General features: G+C 38.9%; 1 protein-coding gene across 8 annotated transcripts in view; it reads right to left on the reverse strand.

Annotated features, from left to right (window-relative positions):
* Nucleotides 1-5,808: 5,808 nt before the first annotated feature.
* Nucleotides 5,809-20,397, reverse strand: part of PDLIM5 (PDZ and LIM domain 5) — a 213,389-nt gene continuing 198,800 nt past the window's right edge. For all 8 annotated transcript variants that reach the window (XM_047799393.1, XM_047799383.1, XM_047799388.1 and 5 more), the window contains 4 exons: nt 18,735-18,915; nt 15,081-15,201; nt 11,210-11,325; nt 5,809-9,333 (listed from right to left, as the gene is read on the reverse strand). In XM_047799393.1, the coding sequence (XP_047655349.1) occupies nt 9,244-9,333; nt 11,210-11,325; nt 15,081-15,201; nt 18,735-18,915 (508 nt within the window). In that variant the 3' untranslated portion in view covers nt 5,809-9,243. The remainder of the gene's footprint in view (nt 9,334-11,209; nt 11,326-15,080; nt 15,202-18,734; nt 18,916-20,397) is intronic.

Raw genomic sequence — 20,397 nt, forward strand, 5'->3', positions numbered from 1 at the left:
TCCCATTTTGTGAACAAAGGATTAACAACTTGAATGTAAGAAGCAGGTGTGAGCACTCTTGATAGGTCAAAACCTTAACACCACCCAGACGAGTCTCTAATTTCTGGGCACAGTACATGGCATGCGTGAATTTTGTTTCAATATGTTTTCCATAGTGATAGCTTAGAGAGTCACATGGCCACATCCTACCCACACTTCCATTCCTAGTGGCAGAAGTATTTGCTGATGATTGAAAGGTCATGCAAAACAGATGTGAGGGCAGCTGGATTTTTCAGCTATGCTTCAGTGGACTTAGCAGTGGTGCCTGCCATTACCAAATAGCAGAGGGATTTTATTTCACTTGAGTAAAAGAATCTTAGGCAACCTTGTCAGCGTAATTGGAGGTATACGCCATTTCTCACTGAGCTCTCACCTTTCCCACCTTCCACTCTTCACTCACAACCTGGAAACTCACTTCGTTCCACCTCAGAGGTAACAATGAACTGGGGGTCAACCATCCAGACCTGTTTTCCAACATGTTACAAATGGGTTATTATTGACCTCTGAGTGTGGGAGTCATGGAAATTGAATTTTCTACAGGCTTCCCATTTGTTTGGTATCACATTGGGTATTATCTCCACTTTGAACTAACTTAACTTACTCTCCATTATTCCTGTGCTTCTTTGGAATGAAGCAATACAAAGACAGCAAATGGTGCATTGCCGAGGGGGCTCCCACGTCACAAATCCCCTTGAAGAACAGATGGTCCAGTTGCAAACTCCCAAATACTGACATCCGTGTGGCAGGCAACTGTACAAGTCAGATGGATATGGCTTTCAAATTTTGCATGTTCTATCAAAATTAGGTGATTCCTAAAGCTTCTTTTACCAACTGAATATACGGGAATTCTCGCTTCTTTCTAAGAGGGACGCTAAGGGAATGTGGATTCAATAGTAAATTTTCTCCCTAATCTTTTCAACAGCCTAAGTCTCAGATTTGCCAGTTAATGACCATGTTGTTAGAGAATCATTTCTCATCTGTAACATGTGGGTTAAAAATACTTGATCTCAGGGTTTCTCCAATTATTAGAACTTTACCGTGTATCAGTGTACCCTAGTGTAAAAAAATGGCATAAGATGCCAAATTATGATGCCTATACAACAAATACTCGTTATTATTTTTTAGTTGAATTTATTAAAGTATAGTTGGTTGACAGTGTTGTGCCAATTTCTGCTATACAGCAATGCATCACTATTATAGATCTACTGGGCGTGATCCTTCATGGTTTATTGCAAAGGTGGAATTATTAATCTCTTTGCTTTCTATTACTAACATGAAAATAATCCATTTTTTTCTATTTGATAGAAATTTAGATGTCTACAGAAAAACTTCTGTTAACTGAAATTCCAATTACCTAACACAAACTTTCAATTAAGAATGTCATACTCATTTTAACTATCGGAGAGCATTAGAGTAAAATAAACTCATTAAAAAAACTTTTGGTTATATTTTGGGATACATCCAACTAAGTCTCCTAAATATTCACAACTGTTCAATTTTACTGCATGTTTAGAGGGTAGACCTGGAAAAAAACAAGTGCTACATTAATTTCGCATATTAAAGGTATACTAATTATCAGAGGATTTTGACAATAAATAAGTCAGAATTTCTTTTTTAAAATTTTTATTTGAATATCATTGATTTACAGTGTTGTGCTAGCTTCAGGTATACAGCAAAATGATTCAGTCACACACACATATATATATTTTTTACATTCTCTTCCACTATAGGGTATTGCAAGATATTGCCTACAGTTCCACTGAAACTCTACAAGTTAGAAGAATTTCTTGTTCAAGTTTTCGATTTACCAAGAATATGCATTGATGTTCTAGGTGATGGAGGTTTCCATTTAGTTGAGAATATGAAGTTTGTATTGTGGACCCAGACTGTCCATTATCAATTCATTGATTTTTGGTTCCAGATTCACCCTTCAGTGCCTGCCCTGCGATAGAGCACCAGACTCTTCAAGCATCTCTCCTCTGCGGTGAGCGCAGGGTCACGCTTGGTCAGCTGTCAGCCAAGGAGCTGAAGGAATATGCAGAAGTAAGGGCTCCTCATCCTGGTTTCAGGTGCTGCATTTTTTGCTCCAGCTGCATGGTCCACTCGGTGCAAGTGTGGGGGAACATCTGGTGGAGCCCTGCCCCAGCTGTGCATCCGGAGTGCACAGTCCCTCAGGGACCTTGCATCGCTGGCCTGGGTGACCCCCTTGCCACAGCCCTCTTGATATGGACACTATGGATTCCACCTTGTGCCCACAGCAGTACCTCAACTCCTTTTGCACACCCACTCACCCAGCTCAGCTCACCTGTTCCGAGGGCTGTTTCCTAGGTCTGGACAACTGAGGTCCAGAGAATTTCTCTGTCACTGTGGGCCGTAACCACACTTTCTTCAACCAGGTCTGACCTCTAGCTGTGAGAAGGGGGCATCATCTTCTTTTGTGTGTTAAATGTTTAATATTTAAGGTTACTTATTTATTTATGCCCATGGCATGTGGAGGTTCCCAAGCCAAGGATCAAACCCGCCTCACAGCAGTGACAACGCAGGATCTGTAACCGGCTGAGCCACCAGAGGACTCCTAGGGAGGCCTCCTTCTAAGGTTCTCCCTTTCGTCCTTGGGTCCTCTCTCTCAGCCCTTGGTTACCCTTCAGAGTTCTCTTTATATTTGCAGAGGTACTTTCCTATCATAGCTTAATAATTCTTCACATTTAACTTTTGTTACGTTACTGTGAAACATCTGTCTCCTGATGGGACCCAGTCTGATCCACCACACACACCCCCAAGCTGTAATCTATACTCTGAACACCTATATTTTGTGGATATATTATTAAAGATCATGTAGAACTCCCTGATTCAGGCATCCGAAAACTCTTATTAATAGATTCATACCATTGATTCGTATCTTTCCAGGCATAAGTACTGGGTTCACTTCAGTGCCTCTCATCTTGAAGTTCATTTTTATTTGAAGCATTTATACTATTATCAGAAAAATCATGAAGCAGTAGCATCACAATTTAACAGAGCAGAATAAATGCAATTGATAAAGCCAGAATTAACTTCTATTTCAAAGTTCATGGCAAAGCTCCATAGATTCTCCTGCTCTTCATTTCGTTTAATGAAGGAGGCTTGGGATTGTCAAAATGTTCAAGCAAAGAGGACAGAGAACGGTTCCAGGGTGAGATGACATCAATATGAGGTCACCTAAGCAAAGACTTTCATGTATGCAAAAATTAATATTAGTAGAAGTCACTGGAGTTCAGCTTACTTTCCTAGTCACCAAGGGGACAATCTGGCGTCTCAATGACACACTAGGGGAAAAAAATCAAAAGACACCTCTAACGACACCACAGTCTACTAAAATACCTTAAATAAACAAACGATGCCATCTTTGAGTAAGTGCTTAGAATAGCACCGGCGCTGTGTGCTTTGCAAGCCAAAGAAAAACGTATAGAAAAAGAAAATAATAAAAACAAACCTAGAGAGTAAATGTGACAATTGAGAACAAGATGAAAAATGATTTGGGGAACCAGTTATTCAATAGAAACGTTGTCCTTTGAAACATGGATATATTAGAGACCATGTCAATCCATTCACGCAGTTGCCACAGAGGTCATTTTCCTTGGGAAGTGAAGAGAAACTGACAAGTTATACTCTGAATTCTAAATTGTTTTATTTTTCTCCCTGAGGTCAGTGAGCAGTGCTTTTCTCACATGGAAATGTTTTCTTCTTTTACCCTAAGCAACGGGCTCCAAGCTTTATTGTATATGATGAATGTGGTTACAGACCCAGGACAAAAATTTCCTTCTTGGCCAACTTTCAATTCATGGGACTCCCCCAGCGCTCCGCCATCAGTGCCAATCACGAAACACACCTTGCTTTTCCCCAATTCTGTGTCCAAGGTGTGGACGCCACACCTTTTGCACTAATCGTTGATGCAATCTTGCCACCGGCTCAGCCAGCTTCTAAATCATGGACCACAGAGTCAAAGATCAGTAACACAATACCACGAAGAGCTGGTTCTCAATTCTCTTCTTCATACAATGAACAGTTGAGTGAATCAGACACCGGCCACATTAAAAATACGCCCACATAGCTCCTCGATGCGATAAACATACTGGCTCCTTCTGATTTTTTGGAGGGAAAGGGCTTCTTTCACCGACGTTGGGACTTGGTGCCTCCCGAGTTAAATACTCTCATTCATAAATACAACACAAGCCCGGATCAGTCTGAGGTTTCTGTTGGGTAGTCACGTGGTCCTTGCCCCTTTCCTCTTTAAAATTTTAAACACTGCAAGGGAGCCATTTTCCCTGTGAGGCTCCCACCCTCGGGATGAAACCTCCTCTGCGGAATTTTGGCACCTTATTAATTAGTGGTTATGAGTGGGAGCTGCTCTCTCTCAGCAACTCCTATTCTGCCATCAGTCAAGTGGGATTCTGTCATAAATTCCCACGAAGCGAACTATTTCTGGTAATTCTCCCTAATTAACACCAGGCCTGCTAATAATACGCCAGGTCCTATGTGTTTCTGATATAACCAAGATCTTGTCTGAGAGGACTCACAAGGGGAAAACGCCAACCTAAATTAAGCTTTTGCTGGCAAAAAGGATTTTATATGTCGTTCTGTAAGAAAACCTTTGATAATCTGAGATTGGGGACATTTTGACCAGAAAACACGGAACGACAGGGAAGCTTGTTCTGGTTTGAGCACTGAATGGGGATTTCATGTGAACACACACTGTTGAGTCTTAAGCCTATAAATCTTGTCCTGGATTACTGTTTCTTAACGAAGAAATGACAGATCTCTTATTTTGTCGGTGCATTTTAATGTGCAATGACGCGATTGATAGAAACCAAACAGCAGCTATTAAAACGTCAGATGCAGACTTGATGCCCTTGGCTTCTGGAGTTTAATATACTGTGAGCAAATAGACTTGAATTTGTCTTTCATTTCCAATACACAGCCTGCGACAGAAACATTCTCCTCAATTTTATACAGCAGGGGAAAGAACCTTACTCAAACCAATCAACAAGGAATAGGTGAGCCTACCTAGTTATAGGAGTTAGCTGATGAGATCAGGATGAGTGAAGAAGGAAGTAGCATACCCTGGCCAATGACAAACGTGAAAATGTAACTCAGGACTGATGCTGTTTCCATATTGATACACAATGTCATGCTCGATACGACAGCTTATTCCAATAAATAATTTCAGCAAGGAATAGTTTTTAAAAGAAAGACATTAGAGCCGATTTATCTATTCACAACCATTTATTGTGTACATGCTATATGCAGAGCATAAATATGGATTGATAGAATAACTGTGATAGTATTTTCACATATTTTGTTCCTGAGACATGTGGATAGGCAAATACCATAAAAGAGGAATTCTCCTGAGGGAGTTCCCATCATGGCACAGCAGAAACAAATCCGACCAGGAACCGTGAGGTTGCGGGTTCGATCCCTGGCCTCCCTCACTCAGCGAGTTAGGGATCCAGTGTTGCCGTAAACTGGGGTGTAGGTTGCAGATGTGGCTCAGATCTGGCATTGCTGTGGCTGTGGCGTAGGCAGCAGCTGTAGCTTGGATTAGACCCCTAGCCTGGGAATCTCCATATGCAGCAGGTATGGCCTAAAGAGAAAAAAAAAAAAAAAAAGGGGGGGGGGGATATTCTCCTGAGCATGATGACATTGCAGCCTATCCTGCAAACATGACTTTTTCTCTCGTGATGACTTAACGGAAACCACATGCCACCCAAAAAGAAAAACCAGGAGAGCTTGTCTGTATCACTGCAGCCATTTATTTATTGAATATGTGCACTTAGGGTATTACCATACTGACTATATTTCTCATGTGGTTTTTAATTAGAAGACATATCCACAAGCAAAACAGAACAGACATATGCAAACGGAAAAATGTAAAGAAACATAGGATAGGGATTAATACATAAGGCAAATGATACACTGAAAATCCAAATCCAATACCTTAAAATATTGAGGGGGTGAAGAGGTAACAAACTGAAGCCACATTAAATTCGTGTAAAATTATTCAGGGTATGTTCCCTTCCCTTATGTCTGAAAAGCCTCTCCTTTCAATAGGGGTGACTAAACCCAAATATCACAGAAATATTAGTACACCACCACATTCACACTGGAACAGGGAAGAGGAATTACTTTCAGTAAAAGTGGTCCTTGAAACTGGTATCCCAAATACCTTTTTGTTGTAGATCATTTTTAAATATAAAGCTGCACCAACATGTTGAAGACTTTAAACTTTTATTTCTCCTTGTCTTCATACTGTGACCAAATGGATCAGGTTTTAGTTGAGACTCTAAATGTAACCTGTATCCACAGGAAATAATGCTACGAGCATAAGCAGAGGGCATTACTTTTGGGCAGCTACTTCCGAGAGCAACGGTTGGTCCTTGGAGAAATGAACTGTTGTACATCTGAACTTTCACTAACATTTGAAAACTGGGAAACACAAGCAGGGGATGTCTTGGCGTCAGGAACAGTGATTTTAATCTGTATTATATGCACAGCATCCAAAATATACATCCAGAGAGATAAAAAGTACTGCTCTACAATAAAGAGGTAATAATTACAAAAATGCTACTGACATGGAATATTTATAATCAGAAAAATAAATATTCAGGTAGCTCACCAGAAGAATAAAGTGCTATGCCAGTTATTAAAGGATTAATGCTGGTGTATTAAATAGGACATCCCCACTGTAAGATACAGAGATCCTTCTGGGTGATCATCAATATTTATTTCACAAGATTAACTATTATCTTAGGAACAAAGAGAAGGCTTTGCCACAGAAGAGAAGGACAAAGCACAAAGACAGAAGGATAAGTTAGGAAGCGATGTTTTCCTTCCAGGGATAAAATTTAGAGAAATGCAACATTATGCTCTATGAATAATATGCAGAAAGAAAAGTGTAATAAGAATGAAATCTTGGGAGTTTCGGTGGTGGCTCAGAAGCAACGAACCCAACTAGTATCTACGAGGATGCGGTGCGATCCCTGGCCTTGCTCAGTGGGTTAAGGATCCAGCATTGCTCTGAGCTGTGGTGTAGTCACAGATGCAGCTCAGATCCTGAGTTGCTGTGGCTATGGTGTAGGCTGGCAGCTGCAGCTCCAATTCGACCCCTAGCCTGGGAACGTCCATATGCCAGGGGTGGCGGGGAGGGGGGGGGCTAAAAATAAAAAGAACGAAATCCTTAACATAACTTTCTAAGAAATTCAGGTCAAATAAAGTTCTTTGAAGGAAATACCCAAATGCCATTCAGATGCCACTGACTTATCAAATACTATCTTGGCATATAATCTATAAAGGCAAAACTGCACAACAAAAATCTTTACCACGCCAAAACAAAACCACCAACTTATTTTATGTTGTGTACAGATACGTGACAGGGCACGCTGGCCAGCATGTCCTCTATAGGTGGCTTCAGCAGCAGCAGGAAATAATACACAATTCAGTTCCAGGTTTGAAAAAAGAGAACGACAAAAACTTCCTTCTCCCCTACAAAATGCAGGCTGAGGAGGTAGTTTGGGGTTGCTATTGGAGCATTTAGTTGCCTACTCTGTGTCACCCTTGTCTTGCTTTTATCCCCAGTTAATTATTATCTGCATATAATATAAATCTGCTAGACCATAAATTAGCAGCTTTCAGGACAGATACCTTGCAAAGTTCTTAGGGAGGTTAAACAAATACTGCAGCCTAATCACCCCCTCTTCTAACAAACATGTGCACAATGGAAGTGAAGGTGTAAGTGACAGGTGAGACAGGCACAGCTTGGGGCTCAGTCTCAACTGGAAAAGCACCATTCCCCAAAGTTCAGTTACAACTTAGTGCGGTCATGGGCTTTTGTCCCTACTGAAAACAAAGACAAAAAACTCTTCAATACCATCATCTCTTTTCGCACTGGGCAAATGTCAAAAGGATCCACAATTTTACTGCAATTGTTTCTCTGTCTTCATGTGGTATCTATGTCATTTTTCTCTAAAATGAAGAAAACAAAGAACAGGCCAGTCTCGGGAATTAATCACATTTTCCTCTATACTACCAAACCTTTGCGAATAACAGCTTTCCAAACTTTGTGATTACATTTGGAAGTGTTTCATTTATTACTGAGAAAGAATTACCAAAAGAAAAAAAAAAATCTATCACATCCCCAAGCCAATCTTTCATGTTTCTAACGTAGAACTGAAGAAAAAAACTATTCTGCAAAGAGAACTTTCAAAGCTTCATCCGTCAGTGGTAAGTAACACTCTGAAACTAACCTAAGTGATTCATTGTCCGAAAGGGGAGAATTTAAAAAATTTTTTGATCCAGCCCTCTGGTTTACCATAATTCTTGACCACATTCTTTTCTATTTATTCTCTTTAAAGAGAGAGAGAACAGGGTCAGAGACCAAAGTTACTCAACTAGTTCTTTACCTCAGCATGGCAGAGAGGAAAAATAGAAAGTTTTACTAATATAGGTGATCAAACATACACAATGAACAGAAACAGTTGTATTTTAATAGAAGGCAAACATTTGAAAATGATAATAACCTCTATGGTGGCTTTTGGGGGTGGGAGGATCAGAGAAAAATATAACATCTCTTGTGGGCATGACCCATTTCGATCAAAATCTCATTGGCCTTTCCTACTGGAATGATCAACTGTAAAGACAAAAAATAAGTACAGTTTCAAAAAGAACCGGACATCTACTCTGATAAAATTCTCTGTTTAAACTCCTATTTACTGTTTTAAAGATAAGCACTAATTTTTTAAGAAACACAATGTTTCATTTATTAAGTGTAAGGTATGTTCATTGCCTTGTATAGATGTACTCGTAACTACCTAAGGAAAGAAAGTATCATTATTTCAGCATAGAGATTGAAGGTTTTTATTCTAAAATTTAATTCTTCACTAATTTATTCTAAGATGAATTTAATAGTCAACCAGGAAATTGGTTTTTATAGAAGTTATTTTATGGGCAGAAAATACAGGAAAGAAGTAATAATAAATGCCAAACTGTCTCTTTGCTTTATGAAGCCAAATATTTCCTCATAGACTTAGTTTTCAAAGCTTGGAATTTATCCCTTCAGCGCTACTATTATTTTTCAAAACTCCATATAAATATTAAATCTAAAAATTAATTGGTAATTTTAATTCTCCTCTTTGTCTTCAAATGTCTTCTCTTCTTCTGAATTGCAGACTTTCAAAAATTCACAGAATGAGCATGTTTCTTGCAAAGTGGCTTGTCCTTTTTGGAGAAAAAGGTCTGACCTTCCAAACTTTCACAACATACCTAAAATAGAAGCATTATTTAAGAGAATTTAATTATCAGGCATGCCTAAGAAAAGGGAAATAATTATTTCACGGTTGATACGACAAAGCGCTTTCGTTGGTTGTGTTAGACCCCCTGATATTTCACGATTACAGTTACATTTCATGTAATCTTTCAAAAGCAAAGAAGAATGACTTTTTCCTGGAATGCATTCTAATTTATTTAAATTCACTGATCTCTATTTTTCTTTATTGGGAATGATAACTTGGCCCTAGGGAAAAACTTAACACATAAAGAAGGCATATTAAATATAACATCTCTTCTCAAATTCTAATCAATGCTTTAAATCTGCCTCCTGTTGCAGAGAACCAAGCATTCAGGAAAAACAAAAACAAAACAAAAAACCCAACTCAATTGCTTTGCCACACATTCCCAAGCCCCCAAATACACAGGCATAGAATACCTGAGGGTTCTTTTTAATTCAGTTCTTTGTTTCGTATAATAAAAACACTGGTTAACATCTGACTGCTGGATCTTTATATCATCAGTTAACTGTTCACATGTATGTCTTTTTATCTTTCCCACTGTCTTTGTTAATTTTAATGCTCCTGAGCAGATGTACCAGAGAATAAGAGGAGTCAAATCTCAAAAGTTGTTGCTTTTGATAGGTTTTATGAAGTCTAAGAGACGGATGAGATAAAGAAGACAGGGCTCGATGGTAATGTTTGGGGAAATTATTTGACTTCAATTAACCAGACTTTTTCAAACAATGGGTACTGAAAACTATTAAAAAATATTAAATCTAGTTAAAAAGCAACTATCGAAATAGAATACCTTTATTAACTATTCGCTCTTAAATTTCAAAAATATATATCTTAGGTTAATGTGAATCTCTATATCTACCCTCATCGTTAAAAATAAAACCATAAAATTGATAGGAGTTCCCATCGTGGCTCGGCGGAAACAAACCTGACTAGGATCCATGAGGATGTGGGTTCGATCCCTGGCCTCGCTCAGTGGGTTAAAGATCCAGCGTTGCCGTGAGCTGTGGTGTACATTGCAGATGTGATGTGGTTCGGATCTGGCGTTAATGTGGCCGTGGTGTAGACCAGCAGCTGTAGCTCTAATTCGACCCCTAGCCTGGGAACTTCCACAAGCCGCAGGTGTGGCCCTAAAAAGCAAAACAAAACCAAAAAAAAACATAAAATTGATAAACAACAAGGACCTCCTACATGGTGCAGGGAACTATGTTCAATATCTTATAATTAACCTACATATACATGTATATATTTTATATGTGATATAAACATACCTGAATCAATTTGCTGTACATCTGAAAACCCAATATTTAAAACCAACTATACTTCAATAAAGAAGAAAAAACTAAAACCAAATAATATTGAAATATCCAATGAAAGCGGTACATACATAATACATGTTTATTACAGTCTCAAAAAAAGGAATATTCACAAGCTATTGCTAAGGAAGGAAATGGATCAACATATTATTTACTCGTAGTGTTAAGTCAATAATAGATTTTTATAACAGTTTACTTCTATTTTAAGAAGTACTTATGTTTCCAAAAATTACTAAAAATACTACAATAAAACAGTTTTTAAAAAGTAAAAGACTCTTACTGTTTTAAGAAATACATAGCTTCTCCTTATAAACAAAAATGTATAAAATAGGATGTTTTTCTAAATGGGTAAGCATCTTATACTGTGCCAAGTAATTTCAAAGAGTATCAGAAACTTTAATAAACAACTTTCAAAATCATTGTAAAAATATTTTAAGGTTTGAAGGACTGAAAGATATAAAAACTGTTATTTCCATCTAGTGCTTAGGCTAGAATGGGCCATGCTGTGCTTCTTTAATTTAGAAATAAGAATTTACTTACTGAGCATACAAAGCAAGTGTCATGCCAGGTATAGCCCAGAGCTTCCAGGAACATGTCGCCAGCCTCTATGGGAAATTCACATCCATGGCATATAGTACCAAAGAGGGCATAATAATCTGTATGGGGCAGGGGTGGGCGTAGACAAAATTTAAACATTAGAATGACAGTTTTTAGAAAACAGCACCAAAACTGGAATGAAATGAGATGATGAAGATAAAGTTACTAGTAACTTGAAAATGTTCAAATAGCGTACTATTTGGCTTGAGATATATGTGTAGTATATTTCAGATTACCCTTGGTAAACATAATTTAGTCATCTAACATTCTTTATTATATTTTTCCATAGAATACTTCTCATGTCTGTCCACAACTATTTAAACACCCACATACATCTGAAGACACTCTTCTCTGATAAGTTATCAATAGACATGACTGTTTCAATAAAATATAAGAGAACTTCCAATAACTAGCAGCCGAAAGACTAATAAACATACATCAAGAAGAAATACCTATTATTAACAAATTTCATAGCACATCTGACTTGTTTAGGAGGGAAAAAAACCCCACAGGAAACCTTCATAAATAAGTGCTTATGACTGACTCGCTAGACCGTATCACAACAATATCTGCTGTCACTACTTCTGCTATATTTTCCTTTCCATTTTATGACTTCATCCCAAGCCAGACAACACCTCTTACTTGATACAGATTAGAATCATATTAATATCTCCCTTATGAAGACAGCAGTTTTGACAAAATATTTATATATCAATACTAAATTAGAACTAACCTAATGGCATTTTAATTTTCTTTTATGCAGCTACTCTCCCTCTGCCTATTTATCAAGGTTCACTCTGGCCTCTGGCATTTCCAATCCCACCTGCGCTGGAGCAGAAGGAAGCTATCACCTGCAATGGGAGCCACCTTTCCAGCCATCGTCAATCCTCCCTAATGCCGTGTGATCAACACACACACACAGAGTCGTACTGTGCGCCAGGCACTGTTCTTGGCACCGGTCAGGGGCAGAGTGGTTGTTTGCCTCATGGAGCTGATGCTCTCATTGGGAGCAGGATGCCATCATTTATTGTATTTTTAAAGCAAATGATAATAAATACCCCCAGATTGTGATAAGGACCATAACAGCAAAGAGAAGAGCCATGTGATACAGAAGAACTGGGGGAGGTGTACAACACTACTTTATGGAGAGAGGTTAGGAAAGGTCTCCACGAACAGGTAAGAGCTGTGCTGAGACTTGAAAAAAAAAGGGGGGGGGGGGGGAGGAATCACCACAGAAAAGCTGGGGAAGAACATTCCAGTCAGAAGAAATAGCAAGTACAAAGCCTTGAGGCAGGAAGGATCTTGGCAGGTTCAGAAACAACCAAAAGGGCTGGATACGGCTGGAAAGTCAGGTGGAGGAGCCAAGGTCGGCAAAGCCGGCCCTAGTGAGGAGCAGAGTTTTACTCTAGTGGAAGCCATAAGGGGGTCAGGTGCACTCGGATTCCCATTAAATAAATCACAGCATGGCCAGCTGCTGGGTTGGGGGAGAGAAGATAAAGCATTTTAGCTGGCAGTTACAATGTCCAGGCAAAGGGTGAGAGTGAACCGGATTTAATGGTGACAGGTGAGGTGGGAGAAATGACTGGATTCAATATGCACTGGGGGCAGAACTGGTAGCACTTACTAAATTGATTGGGCAAAGAAGAGTCAAGTCATGCTAACTAGCCTCAAATTAGAAAGAGAAAGACGAATACCACATGATATCACTTGTATCTGGAATCTAATATAAGGCACACATGAACTTTTCCACAGAGAAGAAAATCATGGACTTGCAGAATAGACTTGTGGTTGCCAAGGGGGAGGGGGTGGGGTGATCGGGGAGCTTGGGGTTAACAGATGCAAACTATTGCCTTTGGAATGGATTAGCAATGAGATCCTGCTGTGTGGCACTGGGAACTCTGTCTAGTCACTTATGTTGGAGCATGATAATGTGCGAATGTACACATGTATGTGTAACTGGGTCACCCTGCTGTACAGCAGAAAAAAATATTGTATTGGGGAAATAACTATTTAAAAATAAATAAAAATAAAAGAAAGTGACTCTGTGGAAAGCACTATGGAGATTCCTCAGAAAACTAAACATAGAACTACCATTTGATCCAGCAATCCCACTCCTGGGCATCTACCCAGAGAAAACCACGACTCGCAGAGACACATGTACTCCGATGTTCATTGCAGCACTATTTACAATAGCCAAGACATGGAAACAACCTAAATGCCCATCGACAGAGGAGTGGATCCAGAAGATGTGGTACATATACACAATGGAATAGTACTCAGCCATATAAAAAGAACGAAATACCAGCATTTTTTGCAACATGGATGGACCTAGAAACTATCATGCTAAGTGAAGTCAGCCGAACAATGAGACACCAACATCCAATGCTTTCACTGACATGTGAAATCTGAAAAAAGGACAGACTGAACTTTTTTGCAGAACAGATGCTGACTCACAGACAATGAAAAACTTATGGTCTCCGGAGGAGACAGTTTGGGGGGGGTGGGGGGATGTGCTTGGGCTGTGGGATGGAAATCCTGTGAAATCAGATTGTTATGATCATTATACAACTACAGATGGGATAAATTCATTTGAGTAATAAAAAAAATGGAAAAAGAAAGAAAGAAAGAAAGTGACTGCTGCTTCAATTGGACTGCTGTGGAATATTCCCTTCTTCCTGCCCCACCTTTTGAATTTCAAGGAAGAACAATAATAAAAGCCCACAGTGGCAATGCAGTGGTCCTGAATGAAGATGTAATAACGGAAAAGCATTTTCTTTTTAGAAACACATGCGTGGAAGTCCTCTCGAAGGGAGTAAGTGTTACGACAGTTCACGTACAGCCTCTGGGAAGTAAAAGGAAGTGCTCAGAGTTGAAGTAACAGGACAAATGCAGTAAACTGGTCCTTAGAGCCTGCTTTTTAAAAAAACAATTTTGCCAAAGGAGCAATCCAGGCCACAATCACTCTCCCACTCAGTAAAAGTAACAAAGGATTTCCAACCTGCTATCAAGGCGGTTACCTTAGAGAGCATATCAACATCAGGTTCAAAAGCTGAACATTTCTTGTGTTTATAACCACTCAAAACTCACCACTGGAGTGTAAGCTATGGCTTTAAGCTACACAGTTTTGGAAGGGTTTATATCCATGAACTATTGGGGATTTAAGTAAAATAGATTTCTAAGTAATTGCTTAAACACTCACTTTTCTCTCTTTTTTTCGGGGGCTGGGGCACAGCTGGGCCCACAGCATGGGAAAGTTCCTAGGCCAGGGATTGAACCCACACCACAGCAGGGAGGACACTAAATCCTTAACTACCAGGCCGCCAGAGAACTCCACATGCTCACTTCTCTTAATGAATTTGGGGATATCTGCTTTGACAAAGTTACTTTAAAATTTTACATAGTTTTTATTACATATTTAGAATAACATCAGTGCTCCTAAAACAACAAAACTATTTTGCCTAATATTTCCTTTCAGTTTTATAGCACTACAGGGGTTAGTGTTTTATCTTCATTCAAAACTTAAGAAACTGGAGTTCCCACTCTGGCGCAGTGGAAATGAATCCAACTAGGAACCATAAGGTTGCAGGTTCGAGTCCTGGCCTCGCTCAGTGGGTTAAGGATCCAGCATTGCCGTGAGCTGTGGTGTGGGGCACAAACATGGCTCAGACCTGGCGTTGCTGGGGCTGTGGTGTAGGCTGGCAGCTACAGCTCCGATTTGATCCCTTAGCCTTGGAATCCCCATGTGTCGCAAGTGTGGCCCTAAAAAGCAAAAAACAAAACAAAACTTAAGAAACTAATGGCTTCAGGATCTTACCAGTCTCACAGTAAGGCTCACCATCCTCCAAGTGAAACACATTATTGCGAATAGGTTTTCCACAGGCCACACACACAAAACAGGAAACATGCCAGGTTTGTTTCAAAGCATTGATGACTTCCTGTTAATAAAAAAGGGAATTGAATGTAACAAAAAGATGATGCTTATTTTACTACCTGTATCAATACAGCCCTTTTAAACTGACCCAAAGGAGATCCACATACTTTGTCTTTTTTTTTTTTTTTGAGCTTTAAAAATTTTTTTATTTTTTAAAATTACTCAATGAATTTTATTACATTTATAGTTGTACAATGATCATCACAACCTCATTTTATAGCCTTTCCATCCCAAACCCCCAGCACATACCCCCACCCCCCCAACCTGTCTCACTGGGAAATCCTAAGTTTTTCAAAGTCTATGAGTCCGTATCTGTTCTGCAAAGAAGTTCAGTGTGTCCTTTTTTCAGATTGCACATGTCAGTGAAAGCACTGGATGTTGGTGTCTCATTGTATGGCTGACTTCACTTAGCAGGATAATTTCTAGGTCCATCCATGTTGCTAAAAATGCTGTTTTTTTTTTTTTTTTCTTTTAATGGCTGAGTATTATTCCATTGTGTATATGTACCACATCTTCTGGATCCACTCCTCTGTCGATGGACATTTAGGCTGTTTCCACGTCTTGGCTATTGTACAGAGTGCTGCCATGAACACTGGAGTACATATATCTTTTCGAGTCATGGTTTTCTCTGGATAGATGCCCAGGAGTGGGATTGCAAGATCAAATGGTAATTCTATTTTTAGTTTTCTGAGGAATCTCCATACTGTTTCCCACAGTGGTTGCACCAATTTACCATACTTTGTCTTTGCCTAAGCTTTTCATCTAAGGAACTGATCATCAGCCAAACTGACGCACTATTTTAAATATGCATTTTTCACAAATACACATCAATAAACTTATTTAAAGAATGATTAGTATTATTTAAACATTATAAATGTGGTGGTTAAAAGTAAGCATTTCATAAGTGCCTGCCATACCATATTCTGCTTTCTCTCAAAGAGTGTCAGGAAACATTAACTTATAAAGGTTTCATAGTATTATCTTGAAAATGTCATGGAGGAAGGGCAAAACATTTAAAAACAAAAACAAACCTATACTTTGTTGCACAAAGGAAGCAATAATTTAATCAGTGTAATCCAATCATGTTTAACACATGTTTAGGATTTTGGAAATCAGCTGTGACTGTACTAAGTACACGTTCAAATGAGTGTCTAAAATTTGAACCATCAGGCATGGATTCTAGTCAACAATGGCTCTATGGTTACATATACCAAGTATCAAAGACTCGGGCCAGATTTTAATTAGTAAAAGAAGTTTTGGGGGCTTTCCTGTTGTGGGTCAGTGGGTTATGAATAGGATCCAGGAGGATGCAGGTTTGATCCCTGGCCTCACTCAGGGGGTTAAGAATCTGGTGTTGCCATTGCCGCTGTGGTGTAGGTGGCAGACATGGCTTGGATCCCGGGTTGCTGTGGTTGTGGCAGAGGCTGGCAGCTGCAGCTCCAATTTGTCCCCTAGCTGGGAACTTCCATATGCCACAGGTATGGCCCTAAAAAGAAAAAAAAAAAAAGAAGAAGTATTTTGGGAAGTTGGTTTTTCAAGGAATCATTTCACTGAACTGGGAGAAAGAGGTAGAGCCATTAAAAATCATTTCTGAAGAATAGTTAGTAACAGGAATTTATACAGTATTTATCACACCCAAAAAAGGATGCCATACCTAAAGTATGGTTACAATTTTGCAAATGAATGACTTATAAGGAGCAAGCTGGAAGAAAACACATCCTATGGTTAACAGGAATTACCTGGGACTGGTAAATATATTTTAATTTTACTCTTTATATTTTACGTATTTTCTAATTGTTGTAGAGTGAAATATTTTCTTTTGTAATAAAAATATTGTCAAAATAAGATGATACAGAATAAATCACTAGCCACAGAAAATGCCACAGTTCATCGCTGAAGAGCAATGGGAAGAACTGGCAGTTATTTAGAGCCAAAGAGATCCCCATGAAAGACACAGCAAATCATTCAACCAAATCATTTCCCAAGGCTTCTGGTATACACTCAATTTTCCACACTTGAGGCAGCTTATGATTCTTTCTTTAATAGGTTATCAAACAACTAAAAACATGAATAAGAGAATTTGTCCATTTAGTGAAATTCTAGCCCAGTTTCAAAGCAATGAATTTAAGATTTCCATTTTTTTTTTAAATTTTTTTTTTTTGTCTTTTTTGGGGCTGCACCTGTGGCATATGGAGCTTCCCAGGCTAGGGGTCTAATCAGAGTTGCAGACGCGGGATCCGAGCCGCGTCTGCAACCTACACCACAGCTCATGGCAACGCCGGATCCTTAACCCACTGAGCAAGGCCAGGGATCAAACCCGCAACCTCATGGTTCCTAGTCGGATTCATTAACCACTGAGCCACGAGACGGGAGCTCCAATTTCCATTTCTTAGAACTTCATTTGTCGCTAAGACTCTAACTTGACCTTGCTGTGTTAATTATTCTAGAATCCACAGAATACATTTACATGCTAAAACAGTATTAATGTATTCTACTTATTGTCATTTGAAAAGGTACCACCTGAATCATTCTCCTCTTTTCTTTTCCACCCATGTTGTACAAATTAATAATACAGAAATAGTCCATGCACTATATTTATAATTTTTAAGTATCTCAAGTTCTAGACCCATTTAAAGATATAGTCTAAAACCAAGGCTACCAATAATTCATTCTCTCAATTGATATGAATTAGAGTTTCATTATCATATTTTCAAACTGCAAAGGTCAGAACTCAGCCATATCATTTCCAAATTTTATATGCGCTGTATGAGTTTTGTATGAGTTTAGGCACCTTGACCATTTCTAAAGTAAAAGTCCATATTCCTGGTCACCCATAGGAGGTGCCTTACCCTTACTTCGTAACTGCAAACTGGATATTCCAGAGTAGGAAGTTCATTCATTCATCACTATTTTTTATGTATCTGACTCCTAAATTACTCCCTTTTTTTGCAAAAAAAAAAAAAAGGTGGTTTGATTATTTTTCTCTCACATGAATAATCTCATAAAACTGAGATATTTTTAAACATTATATGCATTCAAGAAAAATATATCATTTATAAGCCTCGTGTTTTCTGTATTGCACAAGATCTGTGCCCTGTGCTTGAACCCTGACAAATGGGGAAATGCTGCTCTTATAAAAGCGATGGAATTTAATTTAAAACAGTGAAGGTGTCAGTTCTGAGAACTCAGATGTGTGTGGTCCTGTGGCGACCTCTTCATTCCTGAGCAAACAGGGTCCTGTTGAGGTAGCACACCCACACTAAATTATTTTTTCCCCACGGTGGCTAGACTTTCACCAGACAAGCCAGCACTCAGTAAGACAAAACCAAGGACAACTTAACCCCATGAGTCCGATATATTTCTGCAGAGGGCTATTTAGTTTTGCTTCCCAAAAATAAATAGTGATGAAAGCAGAGAGGGGATCAAGAAAGAACAAAATAGAAAGTAAAAATGATGGAAGGGTTTCATACCAAAAAAAAAAAAAAAAAATGTTCTGCTTTGAAACTCACTCAGAATGAAAAGATCTCCAATACTTACTCCAAGGATCTTCCTTTGGCAACGACCACATTCAGGAGCAAAGAATTTCTCGTAGCAGAGCTCACAGTACAAGGCTCCCTGTTCCTCTACAAATCCAATGTAGGCCATCGTATTTTTGCAGTGAGCACAGTTAAATTCTTCTGGGTGCCAAGATTTCCCCAGTGCCACTAGGAATGGTCCCCTGCCAGAAGAAGAGATCAAGTTGGCTTTGGAATAAAATTACTAGTTAGCCTGAGTAGGTCCTCTTTGATGCGCCATCCAAACAATTAAATTCATGCTCTATTCTCCTCAAGGATTGAACACACAGATTCTGGAATTTCCGTAGGAACTCTGTGCATTGAAGTGAAAAGAACTCGAGAGAGGATGAAGCACTGAAGGGATGCCTTCAAGAAAGAGCTTCCTTGCCCCCTGGTTTTCTCTCTTCAAGGGATTTGGTAGTTAGGGTTTTTTTTACCTGCAATAAGCGAGTCTGTCAGGGTCATGATTACAATTAAGAATGAGAATATTAACTGTCACAGAAAATGAAGTAACCAGGAAAAAAATAAATGGGTGAGGCAGAAATGAGAGTTTGAAATTTCTACGAAATAAACTAAAGAAAAAAACGCCTCAGAGTTCCTGTTGGGGCTCAGTGGGTTAAGAACCCAACAGAGCATCCAGGAGGATGCAGGGTGGATCCCTGACCTTGTTCAGTGGCTTAAGGATCCAGTATTGCTGCAAGCTGTGGCATGAGGTTGCACACATCATATCTGGTGTTGCTGTGGCTGTGGCATAGGTCGAAACTTCCAGATGCTGCATGTGTGGTTGTAAAACAGAGAAAAAAAAAAAAAGGGGGAAAAGAAAAGAAAAAAAGAAAAGAAAACCCCTCACTTTGGTAACGTCAGAATTTTAAAAACAGTAATAATTATTATCTGAGAGACCATTTTAGTCGATTTCTCTTCCCCATATGTTGTTTCATATAGTTATTTCTCAACCTTATTAAACACATCATATCCTCACCCTCCAAAATGATCACAGAAATTATTAACTGGATATAAGAGATTATTTGAAGCTACTTAGAAAGGTTTTATTTAATTCAAGCATGCCTGATTTTTAATGCATCTCTGTATCAAGGCAAGAACTGTTTATAAAGAGATTTTTTCCCATTAAATACTATACAGCCATGAACTGATTAGATGGGTTTTGTTTGCTTGATAGGAATCCATTATAAAGCTTTATCCAGTCATGAAGCCTGTGGAGATTAACCATGCTAGCCCCTGCAACACAGTTTTCAGTAGCTACATGCCACTAATTTGTATTTATTTTTATTATAGAGTGGCTTTACCTCCAAGGCACTTTTACACTTATCTAATTTGTCCATGCAACATTCCTGTGAGATAGACCAGGGCAGTTATTATGAACTGGGTTTAACAGATGGAGAAGCTGTGATGCAGAATGTTCAAAAGATGTAACATTTATCTTAACATCGATGACTGAATGAAGGCAAGAAGCTCTGATATCTAGTACCCAGCTCTGGTCAACTAATATTCTGCCTCTGATCTCATTCCCATCAATTATCATCACTGAGTGACCACAGGGTAATTAATTCCTAGTAAGCATATGATAACCGACCTTTAGGCAGATTATTAATAGGAAAAGTAACAGTAATGAGCATCACAAAGTTGAA

This window comes from Phacochoerus africanus, chromosome 10 (genome assembly GCF_016906955.1).
Source record: "Phacochoerus africanus isolate WHEZ1 chromosome 10, ROS_Pafr_v1, whole genome shotgun sequence".
Lineage (NCBI taxonomy): Eukaryota > Metazoa > Chordata > Mammalia > Artiodactyla > Suidae > Phacochoerus > Phacochoerus africanus.